Here is a 23,059-nt window from a genome sequence, read left to right on the forward strand (position 1 = left end):
CCTGTTTAATTATTCCGGAGATTAAATATCCCTTTGAATCAGGTTTTCAAAAACGTCGCAGTTGGCTAATTAAATGTGTGAATACAGTCTGCATTCTATTAACTTAGCAGTTGCCTTTTCATTCCTCATTGCTTTTTTCTATAGTCGTTTGTTTCTGTATAATCAAGAGAAATCTTTATAGGTAACATGTAAAATGCAGTCAAAATCCACTTCTACTGAAAACGGTGAGCCTCTTATGGCAAAGAAGATGGATAAAGTTGTATTTGAACAAATCTGTGATGCAATATTTATGTTGATACCTGAGGGTATGGCATCCGATGATTAATCATGTATGTAACTCCTATTACACATTTATATTATACCCGTTTGGTAGTGCCACGATTGAAGCAGTTGTTCTTGAGCTGGAGTCTGCTTAGTACAGAAGAAAGATCTCAACTAGATTCTAGAGTTTGTACTTGGTATAATCCCAGTCGTCGCCAACTTTATAAACCTCTTCGAGAAGCCCTAATCCGGTGGGAAAATGTTCAGGATACTCAAGGTTTATATCTTTGATTGGCAAAAGAAGCGTAGTTATGACTTCTAATAATATCATGAGCTTCGTGAATTGACTAGTTTAATTTTTTTATCAGGTGCTCCAGGGTGTGAGCCTGGTATGGTGTCGTTTTCTTGCGACCCTCAACTAGAAGAAGAATTAGTTAACGTAATCTGCAGCTTGGAAATGATGTTTGTCAAGAGTAAAGACAGCACAGATGAAATGATGGAGGGCAAAAATATTCAGTATGGAAGAGTGTTGGAAGAAGTATCGCTAAGTGCAAGAGATAGCCCTAGATCATTAGCTAGTCCAAAAGATCGAACTCCGCACTCGGTTCACAGTTGCGGCCATATCACAGATAGCAAACATTCGGACGACGATCTTAATGGATACTTGACTAATTAAATACGCTGATTTTGCTCAAGTTTCAGATGTGCTCATACAGCTCAATTGTATGCCTGAAAAAGATTGACTATCGTGTTATGGAGAAAATGATAATAAGTGTTTATTATTTTACTTTCTTTGCAATACACACGGTTTGTCTACATTATTTTATAAGACAGTTGACGTGTATTTATTTAGATATTGGTACTAAAACTTTGTAATAAAAAATTCAACGATGTTTTATAACTTGTTTACGATGTAGAAGATTTGAATAGAACTTTTTTTTACTTGGGACTACCTCCTTGCCCGCACTTTCTTTTCTCCTTGTTTACTGAAAAGCCTGAAGTCGTCGTTCTCGTCTTCACTCGAGGTCATCTCTTCTTCGCGAACGTTGGTTTTGCTAATAGAGTCGTCTTCAGGCTGATATACATACATATTCTTTATCCTCTCTTTTGGAGTTAAAGTATACATCTAGAAAATGCATGAATTTACTACGACTCCAATGACACACATTAATTAATCAAAAAAAGAACTCGTGTACAAGTAATATGGCTCATGTCGAGGGTCAAACGGTACCTTGATAAAAGTTTTGTAATTGCCTCTGGCGTTCAGGGATACATCGATGTCTGTACGAAGCAGAGGTACAACTGTTGATTTACACGTCTCATCCATCTACAATGAAATAAATCCCTTCTATGATGTACAATTGCATGACCTAATATACTATTGGACGTATACGTATATGTAGTAATCTCCGAAAACGGTTTACTATAAATTTTTCAGTTAATATTTCAGTCTAATATGAGTGAGTTGTTGTAATAAAGGTATTATATCTTACAGAGATGTTTTCCTTCTTGCAGAGAACTAAAGGTGCATGGATCATTTCTTCGTCCCTATCCAATACCTCAATTTTAATTTCGGGTTTTTCTTCCTCGGTGGACGAATTGTTGCTAGTCAAGGACATAGAGCGTTTTCTCTTTAGTATGTTTCTGCATTTTGTTTTTTGAAGTTCTTGTTGAAATATATTGTCTTCTTGTAGTGGATTTGTGGTGGTTGGATCTTCGAGTAATTCGAATAATCCTTCATTTTCATTCTTTATAACGTTCCTCTTTTTCCTTGCTCCCTCGTTTACAAACGCAAACATATCGTCATCATCCCTGTCGTTTTGTTTACGCGATTTTCTTGTATCGCTTATGCTGGCTGAGTTGGACATTTTGGTCGCTGCGTCTAATTTTTTACTCCAAGTATTTCCACCCCTTGGATTTTCCTCATTTGATTGCTGATCTGCAGGTGTACATAATTTCATCATGTATGTGTAATTGAATAAAAAAGCTGTTACAAAGTTTACCTGCACCGCTTTTGATCTTCCATAGAGAGAAATTCTTTTTACCTTCAAAAACATTACGGGCGGCTTTTTTCCATGACCTATCTTTCGAGGTCAATGGATTGGAAAGAAACTTATCACCAGAGTTTCTTGAGGAACTGTGTGCGTATGTTTCGTGAGTATTTTTCGATTTAGATATGTCTGACAGTTGTGACTTCAGCTGAGGATTAAGACGTCTGCCAACTGTTGGGTTTGTAAGAACCTTAGACTTATTTAGCGCATTGTCAAATTCGTTGCCTTCATTTTTTTTAGCACTTGTGTCATTACTATCAGACTCATATTCAGATCCTGTTTCATCTATAATTAAATTTCCATCTCTAGATGATTCTTCTGATCCAAAAGTTGGTCTTTCTGTAATTTTTTTGTACCCTCCTGAAAGCTGAGATGAATCTTTTACATTTTCTACATTGGCCTGTTTTGTCACGAACAATAGTTTTCCTTTTCTTGAGTTTTCCGCCTCTTCTATTTGTTCCGAAGATGTAACAGATTCATTGATTATAACGTCCGTTTTGCGAGGAATGGTTGGCAGTATATCTTCCGTGTCAGCTGCTAGAATAGTGCTCGATAGTTGGAAATTTTTGTTTTGCTTACTAACACCTAGCAATCGCTTAAAGTTAAATTTCGGATTACAGTATTTCTCAGTAGAGCAATACAATATTGCAAGCGATATTTCAGATTCCGGAATTAATCTTCGCTTCTTTTTTTGTAAAGCACTTTCTGTAAAAGAAACAATGAGTGGTTACAAATGGAACATTAGAAATGACTTATCGAAGGAAGCCGGTGAAGAGAAAACTTACGAATTTCATCATACGAAGCTTGGGAGATATGCAAAGGCTGTGAAGTGCTATTTTCAAGTTGTAAGACGATAAAATTTTCAGTCGAAAGTTCATTTACATCCCTTTGCTCTTCATCGTACAGTTCCAATTTACCTCCTAGAATATACGATGTATTATAATTACCATGTAAAGAAAAAAGAAACAGATCGATCTCCAATATTTACCTGCACATTGAACTATATCTTTCAGTCCACATTGAGAAGCTGATAAGCATACGAAGCAGAGATTTCTAAACAGAACTTTGCGCCTGGTGTTCGTTTCTAAAGATACGCATTCACTGTTAATCAATCCTTCTTTTATCAAAGGCACATAATTTTTTACCCCTGGTAGCTCTTTCTTTTTCTCCACACGATGAATGACTGCTCGCCAATATGCCATACTAACAATCTGAGTACCAAATGCCAGGGCTTGGACAACCTAGAACACGTTGGAAAATAAGAATCTGTATTGCACAGGCTACTGCGCAAGTTTTGTTCTACATAATGATTTTAAATACAATACTATCTAACCTGAGCGGTAAGAGTGGCATTTGACACAGTTAGATGCGTGCAATATTCTTGCCATTTTTCAACAATCACGCCATCCAATATTTCAACAATATTTTGTAGTTCTACTTTTTCATCGGAATTTAGAGTAGATGTCGATATTATGAGAGGTATATAGTGGAGCCTGAAATGTTAATTAATCGTGTGGTTAAATATTCTAAGAGAAATAAGAGACACCTTTTGTGTATGATATACAGGATCTGAATACTTACGTGAATATGTGTTGCTGCAGGCCAAATTTGATTTTGTCTGATGCGCTGAGAATGTGATCCCCTGGCGTAAGTTTGCGCGGTTGATTTTGGCTGCTTAGTACAAAGGTTCCGTATTTGGAGTTAGTATCTTGTACAATTACTGTAGAGCTCGGTTCATTGTTCTGAAATATGAAATGGTGCCGTTAGAAGGATCCGATCATAGATGCAGCAGAAGACAAGCTTTGTCGCATGTTGCAAATGGTTTTAATACTCATTGTAAATGAAAGTCGTGGATAAGTACGTGAGCAAAGCACAACCTTGAAATTAACTTTCGGCCTGACAATAACGGTAGCATGAAGTTTACTGATGGAGGCATCGTCTTTGAGAAGAATTTCATACCCTTCCTTTCTGCTAACGATCATCAGTTTGTTCGGTTTTAAATAAATAATATCGCCTAAAAACATAGTTATGGCGCATGATTACATTCCGTCGTTCTGTAGGTTATACAACGACAAAACCAAGTCATATTTTGAAAAGTAAGGGAATTACCTTTAAGGCTCTTTAGGTACCACATAATTGGAAACGGTATTAGCTTACACACGTCACAACATAGACAACTGACACGATACGATGCCGAATCCAACGAATGAACATTTAACAACGGTAAACGCGACGCGACACTGACAAGTCTGACATTTTTATATCCAGAATTTACCGCGCGCTAAACGTACATTAGACCAAGTTCCAATACGTTTCGCAATTCAAACCACGAGATGGCGATATAAATTGCGCTGTTGTTTCATTGCTATTAATTAATTCGATATTACGATCGCAGTATATACGTTTTACTACGATACTCATTTGTGGTTCAAATCTGGTTGGACTCGAGGAGTCTAATTAGATTTAAATATTCAATCACGTCGATTTTAAATGACTCTACTCAGTTTCAGACAGTTTGATTTGCGACATATTTTTGTTCAATTGGTCTGAAGGGATTGATGAATTAAGAATTTACCTATGTTGAGTCTAGATAAGCGCAAAAATATTTATTCATAGGATGCAGCTGATAACAATATTACAGTATGCTATCTGCATGGGAAAAAGTTCCCAATTTTTAAATATATTTTCGTAGACAATAAAGTTTAACATATATTATACACAGATAAAGGCATAGCTACAGTCTGTATAGTTTGTGAGAAATATTCAATATCATCTGATATTCAAACCTTTAGTTTACCATTCATGTTTACTTTCTTAAGCAAATATTGTGGAAATGTTGCATGAGTTATAACGAAGTTGGTTCACGTTTCAAATTGCAAACAGTGTAATTATTACAATCAAAAAAAAAAAAAAAGATATTAAAATTTTCACGCGCAATGTCAGGCTGTATATATTTTACATCTTTCAGCGAAAAGAACTTTGATCCTGATCATTAACATCGAGCTATACGAAATTTAGACACAACAGCAATCGAGAGAAATGGTCGCTACGGAGAATGCCCTTATTGTCAGATAATATAAATATACGAAAGGCGATGAAATGTGAATATCGTTGATTGACATTACCGGATTTAATAACGTATATAGACGGTTTGCACTATAACCAACTGCTTACAGGCTATAACGTGTATAAATTTTTATCAGGGAGTTTTATAAAACATGGAAGTATATCAGAATTTAATAATTCATTATTTCATCATTTCTATTTTTAGTTATTTTTCGTAGCAACGTTATCGAATGTTAGCGTCATTATTTAACCTTAGAGATTACTTTTCATCGTAAAATTCAAATGTACCATGAATTTCGTACGAATAGAGTACATAAGTCTTGTATCAATGTTTATACATAGGCATTCAAATTGCAAGAAAATATTGGATTTCTCTTACCTCTGTACTTAAGTAATCGCGAAATGCAATTACACATGACCATGTATATATGTATACTTGAATAGCATAATAAAATATACTTATATTGTATATATTCCATCGTATGTATGAGATACGGATATACAATAGGAAAAGTACTTTCTAAGAATGCAGAGGACATTTATTCACGTGAAGTAAGTACATCAATCTGATTCGATTCGAAACGAATAAGTGGATTCACGATTACCGTACATCTTGTAACCACCCCACATTGAAAATATTTTCGTTTTCAAGGTCACATAACCGATAAATTCGTCAGTTTAATACTTCTTCGTTGAATGTGGTCAGTTAGTTAATAAAGGTGCCCTTGCTCGACCTACAATTGGTGAAACTGATCAGATTTTATCAGTTTTTGTTTTTATTTGAACAATTAACGAATGTTATTACTTGGCTATTTCATCTTCACGTTTCGCTGCATAATTTAGCAACCTCAAAACTTGCCTCCTAGCCAGTAAGTCGAATATTAAATGCTTTGCTTCTAAGTATACCGTAATAGAAAATTGCACCGACGACGCGATTGTAGATGTTTTATTATACCTAAATGTGCTTTCATAATTCATTTATTGATTGTTCATTATTGGACGATGAATAAAAATATTTTGTTTCAATCTTGTTTATGTTTAACAATTATATCTTATGTATTGTATAAAAATTCTAAAAACTAAAAGTAGACGATCACAGTAAGCAAATGCTTTTGTTGGTCAGAGTGTTTGCCTGAGATTTACTGTTTTTTATATATGGTGTTACAAAATAACAATAGTTAAGAAAATAAGATTTTAAGACCATTTGCGCTGTTTTTTTTTATACCAAGTGTAGCTTTAATGATAAACGTAAAAAGAACAATCCCTCAACAACTAGGCCGTTGTGATATTTTTTTTTAATAAAAAGCTCGTCACATTAGTCTTTATGTAGGAAATAAAGAAATTTTTCAAAATAGTTACGTGAATAATGACTTTGTAAAGTTTTTAAAAAATGGAACAGACCAAGCGATCGAAGTTGTTAAATGCGAGACAATTACTTTCATTTTATCTATTGGCAATCTGCAATGTCTCGTCAAGTTTTACCGAAAATTGACTACGTCTATATATGATTAAATATAATATAAGTATATTGATATTTTCTCTTAATATCAAAAATTGACTTGCAACATTTATTTATTATTATTCCGGTTTTCCGTAAGATTTCATGTTGGCCTTCATGATATACAGATACAATTTCCAATTTATATATGCAAGTATGCGCGTGTGCGTGTTGGCTCGTGTATTAATTATACCAGCTTTGTATGCGTATATAAATATACACGGCGTATATAATATAGATCTATGGGTAATTTAACTATTTTTGAACTGATTTTTTTTGTTTTTGTTTTTTTGCTTTTGTTGTTGACTCAGCAGAACTATCCACTGCGATACTTTTGATATAGAAAAGTAATTTGATTTTGATGCGATTAATTGCTGTATTCTCCAATGTACGCGTTGCAGCCTGGGCAGTAATGCTTCTTGGACAAGCAGCTATCGATGCAGTATGGGCAAGGAGCACACGGCCAACAGCTGAAATTAAATGCAAAATTTTTCAAACGGTTATTCCTGTCAAATTTCCGATACCAAATATAAAATTTGTAATATAACGCAGCGTCAATAGAGGTTTCACCTGAAATATGATAGGAAAAAATAAATAATTGAAAATCTCACCCGAATATGCAGAGAAGTAGAGCGATAATGTGGGTTTTTGTCGATGAAGACTGTTCAACGCGGGTCGAAATGTTGGCACGACAGTGCGGGCATGTCATCGATACAGATTCGGGCCCCAATGCCGGTGCCTGGACGATCATCACGGCTGAAATTTGAAAAAGCGTTCATTTAATCGTTTGAACTTCACCGTCAGAAGATTCACGGTGTCGATAAATGTCCGCAACGATTCGTGTAAAGTTAAACATCATCGGTGTAAAAAGTGATTTTAAATCAACATCAAAATGGTGTGGACTTCTATAGAATATTTTCGGTGTTACATTTAACACCGCATTTAAAACGGTGTGCGTTTTTATTTCAGAAACGAAAAGCAACGAGCAATTAGTTAAAATGTATAATTACTTACAGGGTTGAGCCTGCGGTGGAGGTCCGTAAGCGGGTGGTGGCATGAAACCGGGTGGAGGCATCTGGTTTTTGTTGTCCATTGTTGAGGGGAAAATTGGCTGTGAGAAAAATTGAACACACGGTATTAAGAATTCATAAATCGCCTTCATTATAGGCGTTATCACGCACTTATCGAGTGGGACTTTAGGTCAACACAATGACCACGGTGGAACAGAAGCCCCAGCTAGAAATTCATTTGACGCAGATATAATATTTCGTAGAAATTACATGTTCAAGTTATTCTCACACTCCGCATGAAGTTTCGCAATAAAATTATACAATTAATTAGCTCGAATGAATTCTATAACACTAGCTACCTAACGTACGTTGCGTATAATTATTTTCGTCAATTTTTTGACTTGTTATTCTCCATATCTTCATTCGAATTAAACCATGGCTAAAATTATCTAGCTCAGGGTTGAAAGGTCACCCGTGGCGCCGTAATTCTGACCCACCGAATCAATTATAGGGCGAAGCCTTCGTGCCAGCGGGCATTTTCTCTCCTTTTTATATGTGCCGGGTGGCGTAATTGTGTCACGATGTTCTCGCAACGACCTCACAGTTTTCGTTACAGGGCGTGGCAGTTGGCTCTATATAGCTTATCGCGATTGACCCTGCAGCTTCGTATACTTCGCCAGTCTGGTGAATTATCAAATGACCGTATAAGAATTTTTCGGAGACAAAGTCCGGTTGTACGGTGGTCGCTGAATTTATATATACGCATACCGAAAAGAGAGAAGTTTTTCTGTAGTTTCAAACCTTAATGTACAATATTGTGTGTAACGCTACGCTTTATTCGAGTGTTATTTTTAAGCTTCTACTTCGAAACAGCCAGCTAAAATACCGAGGGTCTCCGTTTTAGATCACGTGGTAGATCCGAAACCGACACCGCAGCTATTCAAGATGTATTTAGAACTAAAATATATAAAGAATATGAGAACGGCAACAATATGACTGCACTGTTAAAAGTGATTGTGAATTTACTACACATTTATTGTACAAAGCAGTTGTCAAATTACGAAATCAGATTGTAAATTTAAAAATTCGGTGTGGCGATGTAAATTACTATGTACTTACGCTAAATTTACGATATAACTATTTCATTTTACTAAAATTTATAAAAAGATCACAAAAAAGTAATTTGCATTTACTAAATTGTGTAGTAAATTTATTGTATTTGTAAATTGAATAAACAGTGACCGTATGGTCAATCCACTGTTTCGTATCCGCATAAAACTTCTGATACAGTGTAAGAAGTTCCATACAGGAATTTTTTGGCAAATATCTAATGCATGGAAAATTGAAATGCTGAGATAATTTCAACACATAAAATGAAAGTTATTCTTATTATCACAGAAACGTGGACTTCAACCTTTTTTTACATATACGATAATAATTAGCTATAAGTTGTTCGAAAGCGTTCCACTTCCGTTATGCGGTAGATTTCATTTCCATTCTGACCGGCACATTTAGGTACGATGTTTAACAGAAGTAGCGTGTAACAACGACAACCATTGAAATGTGTAATTTCTTGGATTTCTGATAATGGGAGTGGTTAACGAACAAGTCTTTAATCGAAACTCGATTACTACAGTATTGGAAACAGTTGAAACTAGACTGCTAATAAGCACATGTAATACCTTATTTACCTGTGCAACGACTTGACATACATACTACGTAAAAATTTTAGTTCTTAAACTTTTGAGATGCAAAAGCGACGTAATATGCTAAACAGGAAAAACCAGTTTTTCTTTTTATTCCCCTGCTTTCTTCGCCTCTTAGTGGTTTTTTCCTCCTTTAATTCTCTGAAACTAATTGTGAATTGTCTAAAAGAAATCGACAGACATTTGCGGTTTTACGACATTGCCTTTCCAATTCGGGTAGGAGTTAATGTAGAAAAAAAAGATTAATACCGCAGTGATTCTCTGTTAGGACAACCTTCCTTTGGTTTGTCGAAATTGAATATGCTTTATACGATTCCATTCAAACGTCGTTCGCCGGTATAACTCGCGTCAGAACTGTTTGAAACTTACATTAATACGATTCGGCAGATTAATAATTAGAATTCGCTACTTGATTTGAAGTATTGAAAGGGATAACCTTTTACAGATCACGGATTAAATAAAGATGCTTGATAGATTTGTAGTTGTGCCTAAATGCATTATACAATGACAAGTTGCGTTCTGTTTTCGATAAAATCCGATTGAAATTAAAGTTTCTATTCACGAGTCGTTAAGTTTGGTCAAATGTAGGTGTAAAAAATGAAGTCATTTTGTTTTCCTGCGTACTGCGAACTGCACGCCTGCTATTCTAGTTGTGAAATCTACAACGGATCGATGCTTTATTTTTTATTCCATTCACGCGGCGTGGTTAGTGGGCTAGTAAATAATATATTTCGCGTGCAGAGTCTCGTGCTGTCATAAAAATATCAGAGATGATCCCGTCATGATAACCAGCACCCCGGGAATAGAATAAATATATTTATCAACTATTTAGACCAAGGGGTGTTGCATTGAAGCAAAAATTAACACCATGGTTACATATTTATGATTACTTACATTTTATATTTATTACAAAAGATTACTTGACTCTCACAATGTTTTAAGATTTCATACGACTTCTTAAGATTGCTAAAAGATTTCTCGCAATCACCAACGTCAACGCCGTGATCCCTCGTCTGAAACACCCTTTGATTTATACCATCGAGAGACGATTAGCAAAATAAACATTGTCGTGAAAATTCAAAACGAGAGACATTGAATGAGATATACACTGTAATCTGACACTCCAACAGATTACCGCTTAATTTCTTCTGATAAATGATGAGCAAACGATTCCGGACTAGATACGATATCGTCAGGTACACAATCTATTCGTGGAACAAGTTTTGTATTTAATATCTACAGACGTCAAATACCAAAAGTCCATTAATGTGTTTACGAAAATGGACGAGACCGTGTATGATACAATTCTTCCAAATGGATGTTCAATTAAGCATCACGACGATGCGATTAAGTTTCAGTTAGTCGGTCTATACACTACAGGCTTGTCGAACTTTTCAAAAACATACCTTCCAACAAAAATACCGGTTCAAGATATGATGCTACCTACGCGCAGGCATACCTGTCATGTTGGTGAATTTTCAACACCTATATGCAGTAAACATGCGCAAGGATAAATCTTTTCGAGAACTAATACCCGCAAGTGAATATTCGGGCAGGAAATGCGCTTGCAAGTTCCACAAAATCCAGTATTGTGTCTATACGTGTATACTCGGCATCATGACGCACACGAAGCTTTGAATTACGGGTTTCCCGATACTTCGCTCGACAATGAATACGTATTTCTTCGAAAGCGATAAGGTAAACCGTGAGCAAACCCGCAGTCTCGATTCTACGGCATAAGACACCAAGAGGCTTTTTCTTTCTGTGTATAAAGGACAATATCCCAACATCTCTGCAGACATGCTGGATAATATTTCAAAGACGCTTCAAAGATAAATGAAAAAAATTAACAGATAGTTAGAAAAAGAACAAAAGTTAAGCGTAGATGAAAATGTCACGTCCTACAACACGGCTTTGCTATCGAAACTTGCATCATTGCGGTCACGATTATTCACATCTCGGTTACACCGAAGTGAAAAAGAAATATATAATCGCGTTGCCAACACCGAATCCATTTCCATAGTGAACAGTCGTTATCGTTATACTATACGTAATATACACACGTATGCGTTACATATTTGTACATTGCCTGGTGATCGATTTACCCAGCACGCTACACGCATGGATTGCTCGTGTTATCAACTTATCACACCATCGCAAGAACGTGTAGAACGTACATTTGAATAAAGTAATAAGTCTGGAATGACTCGATGACGATAATAACGTACGAGATTGAACTTTGCAACTCGATAATGTCTCTTCTTCGTTAAATACACATTTGTGTAATGAATGTGGTATATGAGTGTGCGAAGCCACGTGATGGTATGCGGTATACTAAACGGATGAACATTACACTCGGGCGTGGTTTTACGACTCGATAATTAACCTTGGTTTGACACCCTGGAATACAAGTGACCCCGGATCATTTCTTCGTTAGTTTAAACTGCCTAAATCTAAAAAAAAATCGGCTCTGTTGCACCAACTGGTATTTTGATATTTTGTTATATATAACCCATACAGTTTCGAAAAGTAACCTTTTACGAAGTTTAAAAAAAAAATTCTAGCGAATGTATTTAATAACTCATTTTTCATAACGATTTTTGTCGCTGAAGTACAAACGACCCTAGTGTATCAAGTATGTGATACTACAGAGGTGTGTCTAACTGGGATCGGTCATATGATTATGTTACGCCCCTTTCCAAATCGATTGAACCGTCCAGACTGCACTCAAGCGATTGAGCAAATTTTGTGAGGGAGTTTCAACGGTTCGATTATTAGTTGAAAAGTATTTGTTTCGTGAAAATGCTAAACTGTACGTTTATCAAGTCCAAGTAAACCGCGTGAACTTTGTATCAGTAAAAAAATTTGGCCTTTACACTCGACAGTACGGAGAGGTTAAAGATTGAAACAGTTTAGATTATCGGAAAAATTATACAAGTTTGGTATTTACGCAGGATTTAAACGACCGCTTTACGTAATACTGATGAAAATAACAAGAATTACGCTGTTTTAAATGGATTCGACAAGACCAAATTATTTTTATATGTACTGTGTATTTGTCACCTTATTTTATATTAATTTCGTTACATAACATATGCCATCTAGACGTCAATAGAAGTAAAATAAATAATAAAGTAAATATCGAGTTATAAAAATATGACAAAAGATAATCTGCATTTCGAAAAATTGTGAAGTTCGGTATCGTTGCGTTTCGAAAAACTGTTTATAATCAAAATATTTCCACAACAAAATCTTGCGCGGCTTAATAGTACATTATGTAACAAGGGAATAAAGTCGACTTTCATTCCTGTGTTACATATAGCGTTAAATTATTTCCAACTCAACTCTGGCCGTATTATTGACTTGAAAAGAAGGAGTCGATGTATCTTTCGCAATGTTGGTTTCAAAATTCGAAACGTAGATTAATAATAAACAAAAATTCACTCTCAAAAATGCCTTACAATTAGTGCATGGGAGCGGATCCAGAGCTGCATGCCCTGAGGTTTATAAGGGCCAGGGGTGGGGGGATTGTTGAATCAAATTTCAAGGAATCTAATAAACTTCAACTTTGTTTATCTCATATAACGATCTCATATTTCCCGCAGATCTATGCGTTAAGAGGGAGTAATATGCTACTTTCGGCCCGCTTTTTAGGTCAAAAACGTTACCATTATGGTCGCGTCGGAAATAAAATTCGTACGCATAATCGGTGTGCTTGTTGGTACGTATAATGGGCATGGAACGCAAATGATGAAAATATGCATCGCAATATAGAGAAGCATGAAACTTGCCCAGTTTGGTAGCGGGCAATGCAACTGTCGTATAAAGTATATTTGAAAGCCTTGGTTACTCGATCGTCACTGATTTAGTTATTTATTATATTTCTTTCGTCGAATAAAAGAGCTACATTATTCTCCTACCCTTCTCTGCATTTTTTCATATTTCTCATTGGTAATTTCCATTCGGTTTCCGGGCGTAATTGCATTACAAGATTGAAAAGATATTGAAAATATCATAATTAAAACTGCAGCTTTTGCGGCATTGCGGAAATATTGCGCAAATACTGTAAACAGATATGCGGTGCAAAAAAAAAAAAAAATAAATAATAACCGCTCTCCAAGAACTCTTATCTCTGTTATATTTGTTGATGCATCCGATTTATCTTTTCCGAAGATAAAACTTCGCGGTGATTTGTTTTGCGAACACCGCAATGCTGTGTATGCATGTACATACGTATGTACGTTACATGTTGTGTTTGAATAATTATGTTAAATAAAATATTCGCGCAGAGGCCGAAACAAGTGTGCACATATTTAATAAGAGCCTACGACAAAGTATAACATACACAGCACAAAAAAAAAAAAAATTCACCAACGCATCAGGTACGGTTATCAGGAAAGAGAACGCGAATTTCACCTGCGGGATTTGCCGACGAAAAATTAATCCCCCGCAGAAACATGCAAAAATTAAAATTTTGCAATACACAGCCCGCCGCCTGCAGTAGTTTTTTATTTATTCTTTTGTTTCACATTCGACGTTACAGCGATTATGATTAATCGGTTCCCACGGGGATGCAGACTCACGGTTTGGAAAAATGCGATAAGCTAACATCTACGGATAAATCGCGGAACCAGAACAAAAGCAGAACCTACTTGCAAAAGATAATATCGTCGGAAACCTTGCAACGGACTGGGACAAAAATAAAATTCTGCGACCTTGTAATTATTACACATCGCATCACTTCATTGATTTGAAATAAAGTTTATATTTATCGTCAACACAGTCTGTAATCTTTTCTTAACAAAGGTTTTCTATCTTCGATCGCGGAAGTATGGAATTCATTCTAGCAGCATATATTGGTAAATAGACATTTTTTTTCTTGAAAAATATAGTAATATTTTGATTCCCAAACTGAATAATGAAGAAACGTACAAAAATCCTTTGACTTTAGTCCAAACTGTTCTTGGACGTAAACGTTGAGCGGAAGCCTGTAATTACGTACGAATTATTATATACCTACACCTGTAATATATTAGCCGCGTGCGATCTTCAACAGGTGCCCTAGAAACTTTCACACGGTCGCGTTTTTAAATCACTGTGGATACACAACACTTGTGTACTTCGCACAGCCGATAAGTGTCCGCGCAAGTGAGAAGAAAAAAAAGACCAACATTTATTTATTCCTAATTTACCGGTTCTGCTTTTTGGCGTTATTACAAAAAATTCTTAGTCTTATTCAACACGCTGCTGTATCATTGGATTGTGTTATTTTAAACAAATGTAACGCTCTTCTCCTACATCAATTTTTAATGCATTCATTATTAAACTTGGCTGGTACCACACTTGTGTGTTTGTTTGATAAAAATAAATCTCGTATGTTCGTCACGAAATGTTTAGGATGACCTTCAAATGTTGCGAAGATCAATTTGTTTAAAAGCAATAAAATAAACTCGGATAAGAATAATGCGGGTAGACTGCAAAAAGTGCCACGAAATTTATATAACATTCAGAATTTTTCGACGAATCCAATTTATTACGATAAGAATTAACGTTAATTGTGAGAATTTTTTTTTTTTTTTTTATCTTCATCTGAAACATTTAATCCGAGACCTTTCAAACTGCGTATACAAAATACAAAGAACTTGCTTTACTTGAGTGACCTTTAAATAATCGTTGCGTGGTTTAACCTCGTCAATAATTATACTGGTTAAAAATTGTTTGAAAAAAGTGAAAAATTTCTTGCTCGCAAGACAGCTTCAGATAAAAATCTGATCGAAGTTCATTCCGAGTTTTTCAAAAATTCATCTTTCCGCATACGTCGAACGTCACAGAGTACAAACGCACGTATTCGTGGAAAGGATTCGTCGATTTAACATCAGCTTGCAAATTGTTCGCCGAAGGATTTCGCGGGATCAACGGAGTGCAGGTATAATATCTGCGTTATGATCGCGATGGCGCCGGTACGTCCCGCCGCTTGCGTCACCGACGGAACAGTTTTTTACTTTAGCTTTAGATACGTTGTATTACAAGTACGACTGTATACGTATAATGCACGCTGCTACACAAACACCACGTGGGTACGAAATTTTGTCGTATGCATACGGCGTTTGCCGTCTCACACCTACGTACAGATATTGCACACCGAGGTGAAATCCACACATAGGAGAATATTTTCTAGTGTTCCGGAGAAACCAGTTTTTCGAAGAGCGACCCGGCCGGGTTTTTTTTCCTCCTTCTCTCTCTTCGTTCATTCGTATTTCAGCCGCTTGGTACGTGCATACGTGCCGAGGCATCAGCGACGGGAAAGAATTCAGAAGAGTGCGCATGCGGCGACTTTAAGATGGGATCCGAGATCTTTCCGGCTCTGCAAGGCCGACTCGGACCGCTGCGTTCGGTTCTACGTTTCTACGCAGCGGGCGTGTTCTCCCAATCACGAATGCTCGTTTTATTTTTAATTCCTCTGATCTCGCATCGCCGCGTGCACGTGGCGATGTCGAACTCCGACTCGTTCGGCCATTTTGAACCGCCAGTGGTTGGCAACCCGAGATAACCCCGTATCTGGAGTCTTATTTCGGAAAGAATTCTAAGCTTTCTCATTCAACGGGTCATATTCCCCGTGAATTTTTCCTCCTGCTATATCAACGTCGACGCGTCGATTCCCCGTCCCATGAATGACATCCGGTCCAGTTTTCTAATCATCGTCTTATCCCTCCTCACCGCCTACGCGAAACGAATGTAGCCTGATATCACGTGGGGTGGGGGTCGATACTTGGAAGGGTCTATATTTCGAAAATGTGAAAATAAAACAATGAAATATGAATGTTTGTTTCGAATCTTGATTTTCGAAGGTGTCATTTGTTTCGTCATTTTATTTTTTTATGTTTGAAATATTGATACAAAAGTCAGTAGCTTGGGAAACGGTAAATTTGAAAAACCACCTGCAGATCCCTCGCGAACTTCGGAATCTTGGCTTACGAATGGCGAGCCGCGAATCCAAGTACTCGGTATCTTTATAGGTGATGTTCGAACCGAAGACCTTTAAGACCGTCATATAATGTCAATGATCCCGTCGAGCCACGTATCTATGTGTCCATCCCCACCCAAAAACCAGCCAGTTTAAAACTGCATGTGAATCGTAGAGAACCCACGAGACGTAATTACGTTTAGTCGACTTGATAATTCACAATCAGCGGGCGGACATTCTGTTGAACGATTTCCGAAATCAGTTCAATATACGATACGCGACTGTAATCGTGTTGTTAACGAGGGTGCCCTGGTCGATTTCGACGGCGTTCACGTATATACCTGCAAATGTATTCTACGAATTCACCGTTACGATTTCGTAGATTCCGTGCCATTTCTTTATTTCAACCTCGAACGAAAATGTATCGGAGTGTTTTTGTTCAGAATCGTGTATAAAATGAGACTGTTTTGCCTTTTTTCGCGTTCACGATACATGGACTTCGATATTTGGAGATGTATACGTAGACGTCGAAATCATCCAGAGCACTCCCTTAAATAATTTTTCTCCCTATCCGAATTCTCGTCTACTACCCATCCAACATCGTGTCCCGATGGGTCTATCGCTCGAGTGATCGAATATTCCGCGCGAGCGCAATCGTGTAGACATTACGTGCTCGTTAATTTTGACGAATGGCATTACGCACGTATAGAAATAAATTGTAAGTGTCGTGCAAAGATCCGACGGAAGTCGTTAAATGGATGATGAAATTATCGCTATATTATAAATTTTGACAAGATTATTCGTCGCGGCGCCGTGTTTACATGGTATGAAAAACTAGTACGATCGTATATGTTGGGAAAATGAATCATATCGCGTTTGTTGTCGTTCGTTATTCAGCCAGTCTGCGGATCGTGCACACCGTTTGTGTTCCGTAACCTAGAGACACCGCAGCGGTCGAATAAACGATCAAACTATATTTATAAAGCAATTAATTAAGGAAACAATTGACAGTCTTGAAAAATGTCCCAGACAATTCGGCTCAAGTTACCTAATCAACCCGGGTCGACAAGTGTATCGTAATTCAAAACTGCTCCGCTGATCGCGCGAAACCAACGACTGCTGGTGTGGAAAACTCATGGCGTGGCAACCTGATGCTAAAAATAATACAGTGTCTGTTTACGTAAGCGCGACGCGAGCGAAGAAGACGCACGCGTGAACAACGTTCGGCACGACCATGTTTTAACTGGAACAATACTAGATACCAGTTCAATGATCGAATACTGTCAACGAGTGCGACCGATGCAGCCGTTTTTACCTTAAACCCGCATTTAAGCGGCTCTCTCTCTCTCTTTTTTCTTAGTTTCTTTTGTAAAGCAAGTCCAGTATTTTTATGGATAAATAAGACTTATCTATCTATCTGTGTCTGCCTTTATCTCACTATCTCCATCAATGGTTGGATGTCCAGCATCCCACCAATGGCCCCGTAAAATATGTACATTGACACATACATATATGTGTTATCTCTATACATATAATTCTAATCAACCTCCGTGTTTGTCCCGCATTGACAACGGCAGCTATTTTGATCCAAGTTTGTCACACTCGGTATAAAGAACTGTTGAAAAATTGCGGTTGGCCGGCCGGCTTCAAACTCTGCAGCTTTGCGCGTAAAGCAAAAACAGAAAAAAAAAACATTTTAGCTTTGACGGGTGAAATTTTGCGTTAGATATACATATATATATATGTATGTAACAATTACACAGGGAAATACGGATATGCGTGTACAGCAGTCCACGCCCTCAGCGCGGTTGGGATCTGTTCCGTCCGTGGGAAACATTCATTGAATTTCTCTACCGTATCGCAAAGCGTGCAGGATAACGAAATTTCCACGGCAACAAAATCGAGGTGCATTTTTGTATTCGCGTATAGCCGTAGGAACGAACGAAGCAGGCCGGCCAACTGCCGTTTACAAAATTTGTTTATGCCGTTATTCGTGCAGTATGCAGACACGGTCTTCGATTCACAGGCTCATCTCGATGGCACTTTCCTAGTATTTTCTAGTCGGAGACGGAATTTTTACCCTCCCACAATCGTATTCGAAGAGTAACGAATATCCACAAGCGTTGCGATCGAGACACTTTTTATTTTGTTTATTTATTTCTCTTTCATTCCAATCAATCGCTGGTTGTTTGTTATTACGAGTGATTTCTTTGTCTTCACTAACCTGGGACAATTGTTCGAAATACTTCGCTCGAAAGCTGTGCGCGCCGGTGTAATTCTTGCGGGCAACTGTTGCGGCAATCGTAGAGACGGTCGGGTTTGAACCAAGTTCGTCTCGAAGTTCAGTCATCCCCTCTTCCATGGGACGGTGGGGGGGATACGGGCTAGATAATACAACCGTCAGTACCGCCCTCGCTCTTTTGTAACCAAAAATTTTCTTAACGGAACCGGCCTTCGATCGTTCTCAGAATTTTCAACGTACCATTTTTCGTGTCTTAGTTTCTTCTCCCAGGATATCTCGAAAACATGTTAACGGATTTTTATGGTTTTCGTCTCCATCGACGCGGCTTTTCGAAACCTGGAATCGACGAGATTTTGGTTCTGATCGGTTTGGTGCTTTTTGAATTATTTGAACGACGAGATTATAAAAATTTAAATAACAACACATGCTATCTTGAGAATTAATGAACGGATTCGAGCGAAAATTGGTACCATGAGGTTTTTTGGTCACTGATCACGAATCTAGAGTGAGATTTCCAAAATTTAAATTTCGCGTTTTCGATATGCCGAACCTTCACGAATTTGATATTGGGCTTTCCAAGTTCGAATTTTTGATACCATCAAAAATGTAACATATACTGCATTAAATAATTCGTAGAAAAACACTTTTTTTTTTTTGTACAAATTTATTTGTCCGACTTCAATTTTCCATGATATACGGCTTAAAAAAAAAAAACATTTCCGACACGAGTAATTTAAAAAATCTGAAATAATGCGAGGTGAGTACCTTTGAGTAGTACTACGATACAACCAATTGTGGAACAGATCTGAGGTGGTAAAAAAAAAATGTGGCTGAATCGGAGGAGAACGCCTCATATACGGGCATATTTTGCGAACCAACATCGGCATAGCATTGCAGTCCCATTTTGTTGACTCAGGACTTAACGGGACAGGAACAGGACCGGCTTATGTAGTAGGCGGAGTCGGTGAGAGTTTGTGGTCCCCCAGCCAAGAGGGCCTGATCTGCGTCTTTGGTTAAATATTCTTAAAATTATTTCAAACTAATTATGTCCCTCAAAAAATCATTTTACTCGCTTGAAAAATAATCATAACATCAATAAATAGACGTTGAATAAGGAATATATGGGGTGGTAGTCCAAACGAATGTAAACGACATTTAACCCCGACACTCGTCAAATGAGTCACCGATTTTTTGGTTGTTCCTGCTGTACAAAATGGATATTTGCCAATTATGTTTAGTGTTTAGTACATCGAGAGAAATTTCTAATAGCGGTTATTAGACAGTCCTCGACTATTTTCAATTATTTAACGTAACCGAAAAATATAATTTTGGGTAGGTATAAGATGAAAATGAGTTTTGTAGCTGTAATATAGAAATCGTATATCTGTGGCTGTAATTAGAAAATCTTGTATGAAGATGATCTAGTATATGCGATGAGTTTAGTTTCCATGAGACTAAAATCTCGGCAGCGTTTTATGCTAAAATTGTAAACTCATTGAATCTTTATTGTCTGAAATGGAAACTTTCTTCTCGAATTACAAAGTGGTTACGGTCGTCAATTAGAAGTTTCCGAATAGATTTCTCGGTAAGAATGGTGGTATCGCAATTTTTTTTTAAACGCTAAACGTATAAGAAATCACCAAAGGGAATATTGAGTATGCTGTTTCCGCACAAATTACGTTAAATTTGAATAGATATTTTCGCGAAATAACAATTTTGCGTTAAAAAAATTTTTTCAATGCCGACTGATGCTCCCAAAGGAATGTGGTAAATGGTTAGAAATTCTAAAAAATTATATCACATACGTTTGGTACGGTAGAAATAGGAAAACAAGTGGATCGTTGTGAATCCTATTATATTTCTTGGTGCCAATTAACATAATTAAGAAATATATAAAATCGGGCCCTGCGAAACGTGTAAGCCTACTGAGCACCATCAACCCTTTACCCCGCGGCCCTGGACAGGCACGTATAGAGGAATGGTAAGAGAAACTACGTACTGTTAGCTTCCTTTTTCTTCACTTGGAACCGTAGAAGAAGGGAAAATTTGGCTCCCCGTTGTGGTGCCACTCTCTTACAGACACATAGTTGTCGTGGTTCCAAAGGAACACATTTGGCAAATCCTCTGATCTTTGGAATCAGCTATTGTGAAGCCAGTATGCGCAGTGATGCCAAGTAGACCCGACGCGTTCTATCATCTACGGTAAATACTAAAGAGAGGAACTTTTTCATGTAGAAATCCTGAATGGATCATTTTTCTTTCTTATAACAATGCTGTCGGATTGCAAATGGGTTTCGCCCATCGTCAACGATCGGTATTTGATCAACGATGAAATAATATTTCATACTCTTCGCTGGTATAAATTATTATGACGAAAAAGATCGAACGATAAATATTATAGAGGATTTGATGATTCATAAATATAAAAGCATAAGTCAGACACTCGTTCGCATTTTGATATCAATCGTAAATTTATTCGTATTACAGATTCACTGCGGGGACAATTTCATGACTAATTCGAGTTTATTTATACACCCTGACTAGATGATCGTCGTTATTAATTTTTGCCATCTCGTGAGTTTTACTTTCCGATAATCCTTATCTAAGATTGATGGGATAAGTAAGATTTGACAGTCAGAAATTACATCTGTTCGTTGGAGAAATGCAGTAAAATTCTACGTTTGATTGAATTATCGCACCGATAACTCTCGCAATTCGAAGACGGTGGGGAATTTTTGCTAATTTTATCAGTAGTGGTGATTACAGCGCTTTCGAACTTGTCCCCGGATCTTCCTTACATGTTGCTCTTTGTTTGGGGTCAAGGAGATGGCTCGCAGCCAGATCCGTTGTGGTTACTGTTTTTTAAGCCTGCACTCGAGTCGAATCGACCTTGGAACGGTCAAATGCACATGGGCGTAATTGCAATCAAGCCGTGGCAGCGCCGAATAAAACACGTCATCTGTTCGCATTTTTTTTTTTTTTTTTACCCAACTACGATCTGCTTGAAAATACGTAAAGGGTATTCCATGCCAACTCGACCTGATTTTCATCCTTGACCTCTCCGATTTGGCTCGCGATTTTCTGTATGATTCTTTTCATTCTTGAAGCTCTAATTTTTATTTCACAAAAATTTTCGAATTGATTATAAGATTGATTTTAAGAAACTGCGAATTACCTATAAATTTTTAAAGTGACTGTATTTCACGCGCGCAATTTAAAAATATGAAATATTTCTGAATAATCATGTGTCATGTATAAAGATTTTTCAGCTTAATCACTGAAATTTCACTCAATTCTTCGGTGTAGTTGTGAAATTCTTCTACTGCGGTTATTTCAAAGGTAAGCTCGGAAAATTCACTCTGTTATAAAAAAAATATCACTATTTTAATCCACTGGTTATCTCCAAATTATAACTTCACAACTTGTGAATTTGACTAATTGCAAGCCCCATCAAATAATTTTTCACGAGAAGAAAAATGTTACAACATTTATATGAATTTTTCACATGTAAATCTTTAGGATATAATTCATGGAGTATCGTCGAAATTATTTGTTTCTCTAATTTTTATAAGTTAATTCAAAGTTTGTTTTTTAACTTCTGAAGTTCAATACTATAGAATTAAAATAAGCTACCTTTACTTATATAAAATACAATTATTTTACAAATTACACGTATCTTGGATTTTTTGTAAAAATAGTCTGTCTTATTTTAAATTTACAAATAAAAATTCGTGATAACTTTTATATCAGCGATTTCTCGGTGGGACTTTGGTATGCCTTTGATGCGTTTACAGTAAAAACACAGTGAAAAACAATTCTTAACTACACCGTGAAATATAAGAGTAATCGAAGTGAAACATAAGCAAAAATCTATGTATATCTTCAGTTCAATTCCACCACTAATGGATGTGCCGTATCATGCACGTTTTGTCACTTCCGTTTTGTAGTATCCACGAGATTATATTTTCGTGGAATCACAATCACCGTTTGATTGTGTTAGGTACTATTACAAAGTATTGGATTGCAAAATAGCTGATCGAGGTTTACGCATAACTTATGACTGAAAAAAGTAACTGAACTTTTTTGTTCATTTGATCGTTAAAAACACGGTGCAAATTAATGATTTCGATAATTAAAATCACGTGTAACATATTAGTTTAGATAAATTGAAAGTATTTGAAATACTTCTATTCCGTGGTAGAATCACAAAATAAAATGTGGCAACAGCGTTCTTTCCCCTATTATATGCGTCTGACATTTG

The 23,059-nt window shown here is 36.8% G+C and overlaps 3 protein-coding genes across 4 annotated transcripts; 1 reads left to right on the forward strand and 2 right to left on the reverse strand.

The window, feature by feature from the left end:
- The first annotated feature begins 4 nt into the window (after positions 1-4).
- On the forward strand, positions 5-1,025 carry LOC124297086 (uncharacterized). Its single transcript, XM_046747706.1, has 3 exons — positions 5-305; positions 374-538; positions 630-1,025. Exons 1-3 carry the CDS (start codon positions 194-196, stop codon positions 935-937), a joined length of 585 nt encoding a protein of 194 aa, XP_046603662.1. The 5' UTR covers positions 5-193; the 3' UTR covers positions 938-1,025.
- LOC124297074 (nibrin) lies at positions 1,013-4,617 on the reverse strand. Its single transcript, XM_046747683.1, has 10 exons — positions 4,422-4,617; positions 4,190-4,326; positions 3,894-4,054; positions 3,646-3,805; positions 3,301-3,553; positions 3,098-3,232; positions 2,307-3,017; positions 1,755-2,200; positions 1,493-1,588; positions 1,013-1,387 (listed from the first exon to the last, which is right to left on the reverse strand). Exons 1-10 carry the CDS (start codon positions 4,444-4,446, stop codon positions 1,211-1,213), a joined length of 2,301 nt encoding a protein of 766 aa, XP_046603639.1. The 5' UTR covers positions 4,447-4,617; the 3' UTR covers positions 1,013-1,210.
- A 1,282-nt stretch (positions 4,618-5,899) lies between these two features.
- On the reverse strand, positions 5,900-18,925 carry LOC124297082 (lipopolysaccharide-induced tumor necrosis factor-alpha factor homolog). Of its 2 annotated transcripts, XM_046747700.1 has the most exons (5): positions 18,781-18,839; positions 18,103-18,215; positions 7,891-7,987; positions 7,488-7,632; positions 5,900-7,346 (listed from the first exon to the last, which is right to left on the reverse strand). In XM_046747700.1, the coding sequence occupies exons 3-5, from the start codon at positions 7,967-7,969 to the stop codon at positions 7,244-7,246; spliced, it is 327 nt and encodes a 108-aa protein (XP_046603656.1). In that variant the 5' UTR covers positions 7,970-7,987; positions 18,103-18,215; positions 18,781-18,839; the 3' UTR covers positions 5,900-7,243. The 2 variants fall into 2 exon arrangements, with proteins under 2 accessions (XP_046603656.1, XP_046603654.1); XM_046747698.1 differs by lacking the exon at positions 18,103-18,215 and having other exon boundaries at positions 18,781-18,925.
- Between the last annotated feature and the right edge of the window lie 4,134 nt (positions 18,926-23,059).

The sequence above is a fragment of the Neodiprion virginianus genome, chromosome 2, assembly GCF_021901495.1.
Source record: "Neodiprion virginianus isolate iyNeoVirg1 chromosome 2, iyNeoVirg1.1, whole genome shotgun sequence".
In the NCBI taxonomy this organism is placed as follows: Eukaryota; Metazoa; Arthropoda; class Insecta; order Hymenoptera; family Diprionidae; genus Neodiprion; species Neodiprion virginianus.

Bases quoted from the DNA above. Each gene is read 5' to 3' on its own strand.
- LOC124297086 (XM_046747706.1), top strand. From the start codon at position 194: ATGCAGTCAAAATCCACTTCTACTGAAAACGGTGAGCCTCTTATGGCA. The intron at 306-373 runs GTATGGCATCCG...CCCGTTTGGTAG, and splicing joins ATTTATGTTGATACCTGAGG to TGCCACGATTGAAGCAGTTG. The intron at 539-629 runs GTTTATATCTTT...TTTTTTTATCAG, and splicing joins AAATGTTCAGGATACTCAAG to GTGCTCCAGGGTGTGAGCCT.
- LOC124297074 (XM_046747683.1), bottom strand. From the start codon at position 4,446: ATGTGGTACCTAAAGAGCCTTAAAG. The intron at 3,018-3,097 runs GTAAGTTTTCTC...TTTCTTTTACAG, and splicing joins AGCTTCGTATGATGAAATTC to AAAGTGCTTTACAAAAAAAG. The intron at 2,201-2,306 runs GTAAAAAGAATT...GTACACCTGCAG, and splicing joins CGCCCGTAATGTTTTTGAAG to ATCAGCAATCAAATGAGGAA.
- LOC124297082 (XM_046747698.1), bottom strand. From the start codon at position 18,918: ATGGAAGAGGGGATGACTGAACTTCGAGACGAACTTGGTTCAAACCCG. The intron at 7,633-7,890 runs GTAAGTAATTAT...TTCAAATTTCAG, and splicing joins TCCACCGCAGGCTCAACCCT to CCGTGATGATCGTCCAGGCA. The intron at 7,347-7,487 runs GTGAGATTTTCA...ATTTAATTTCAG, and splicing joins CTACTTCTCTGCATATTCGG to CTGTTGGCCGTGTGCTCCTT.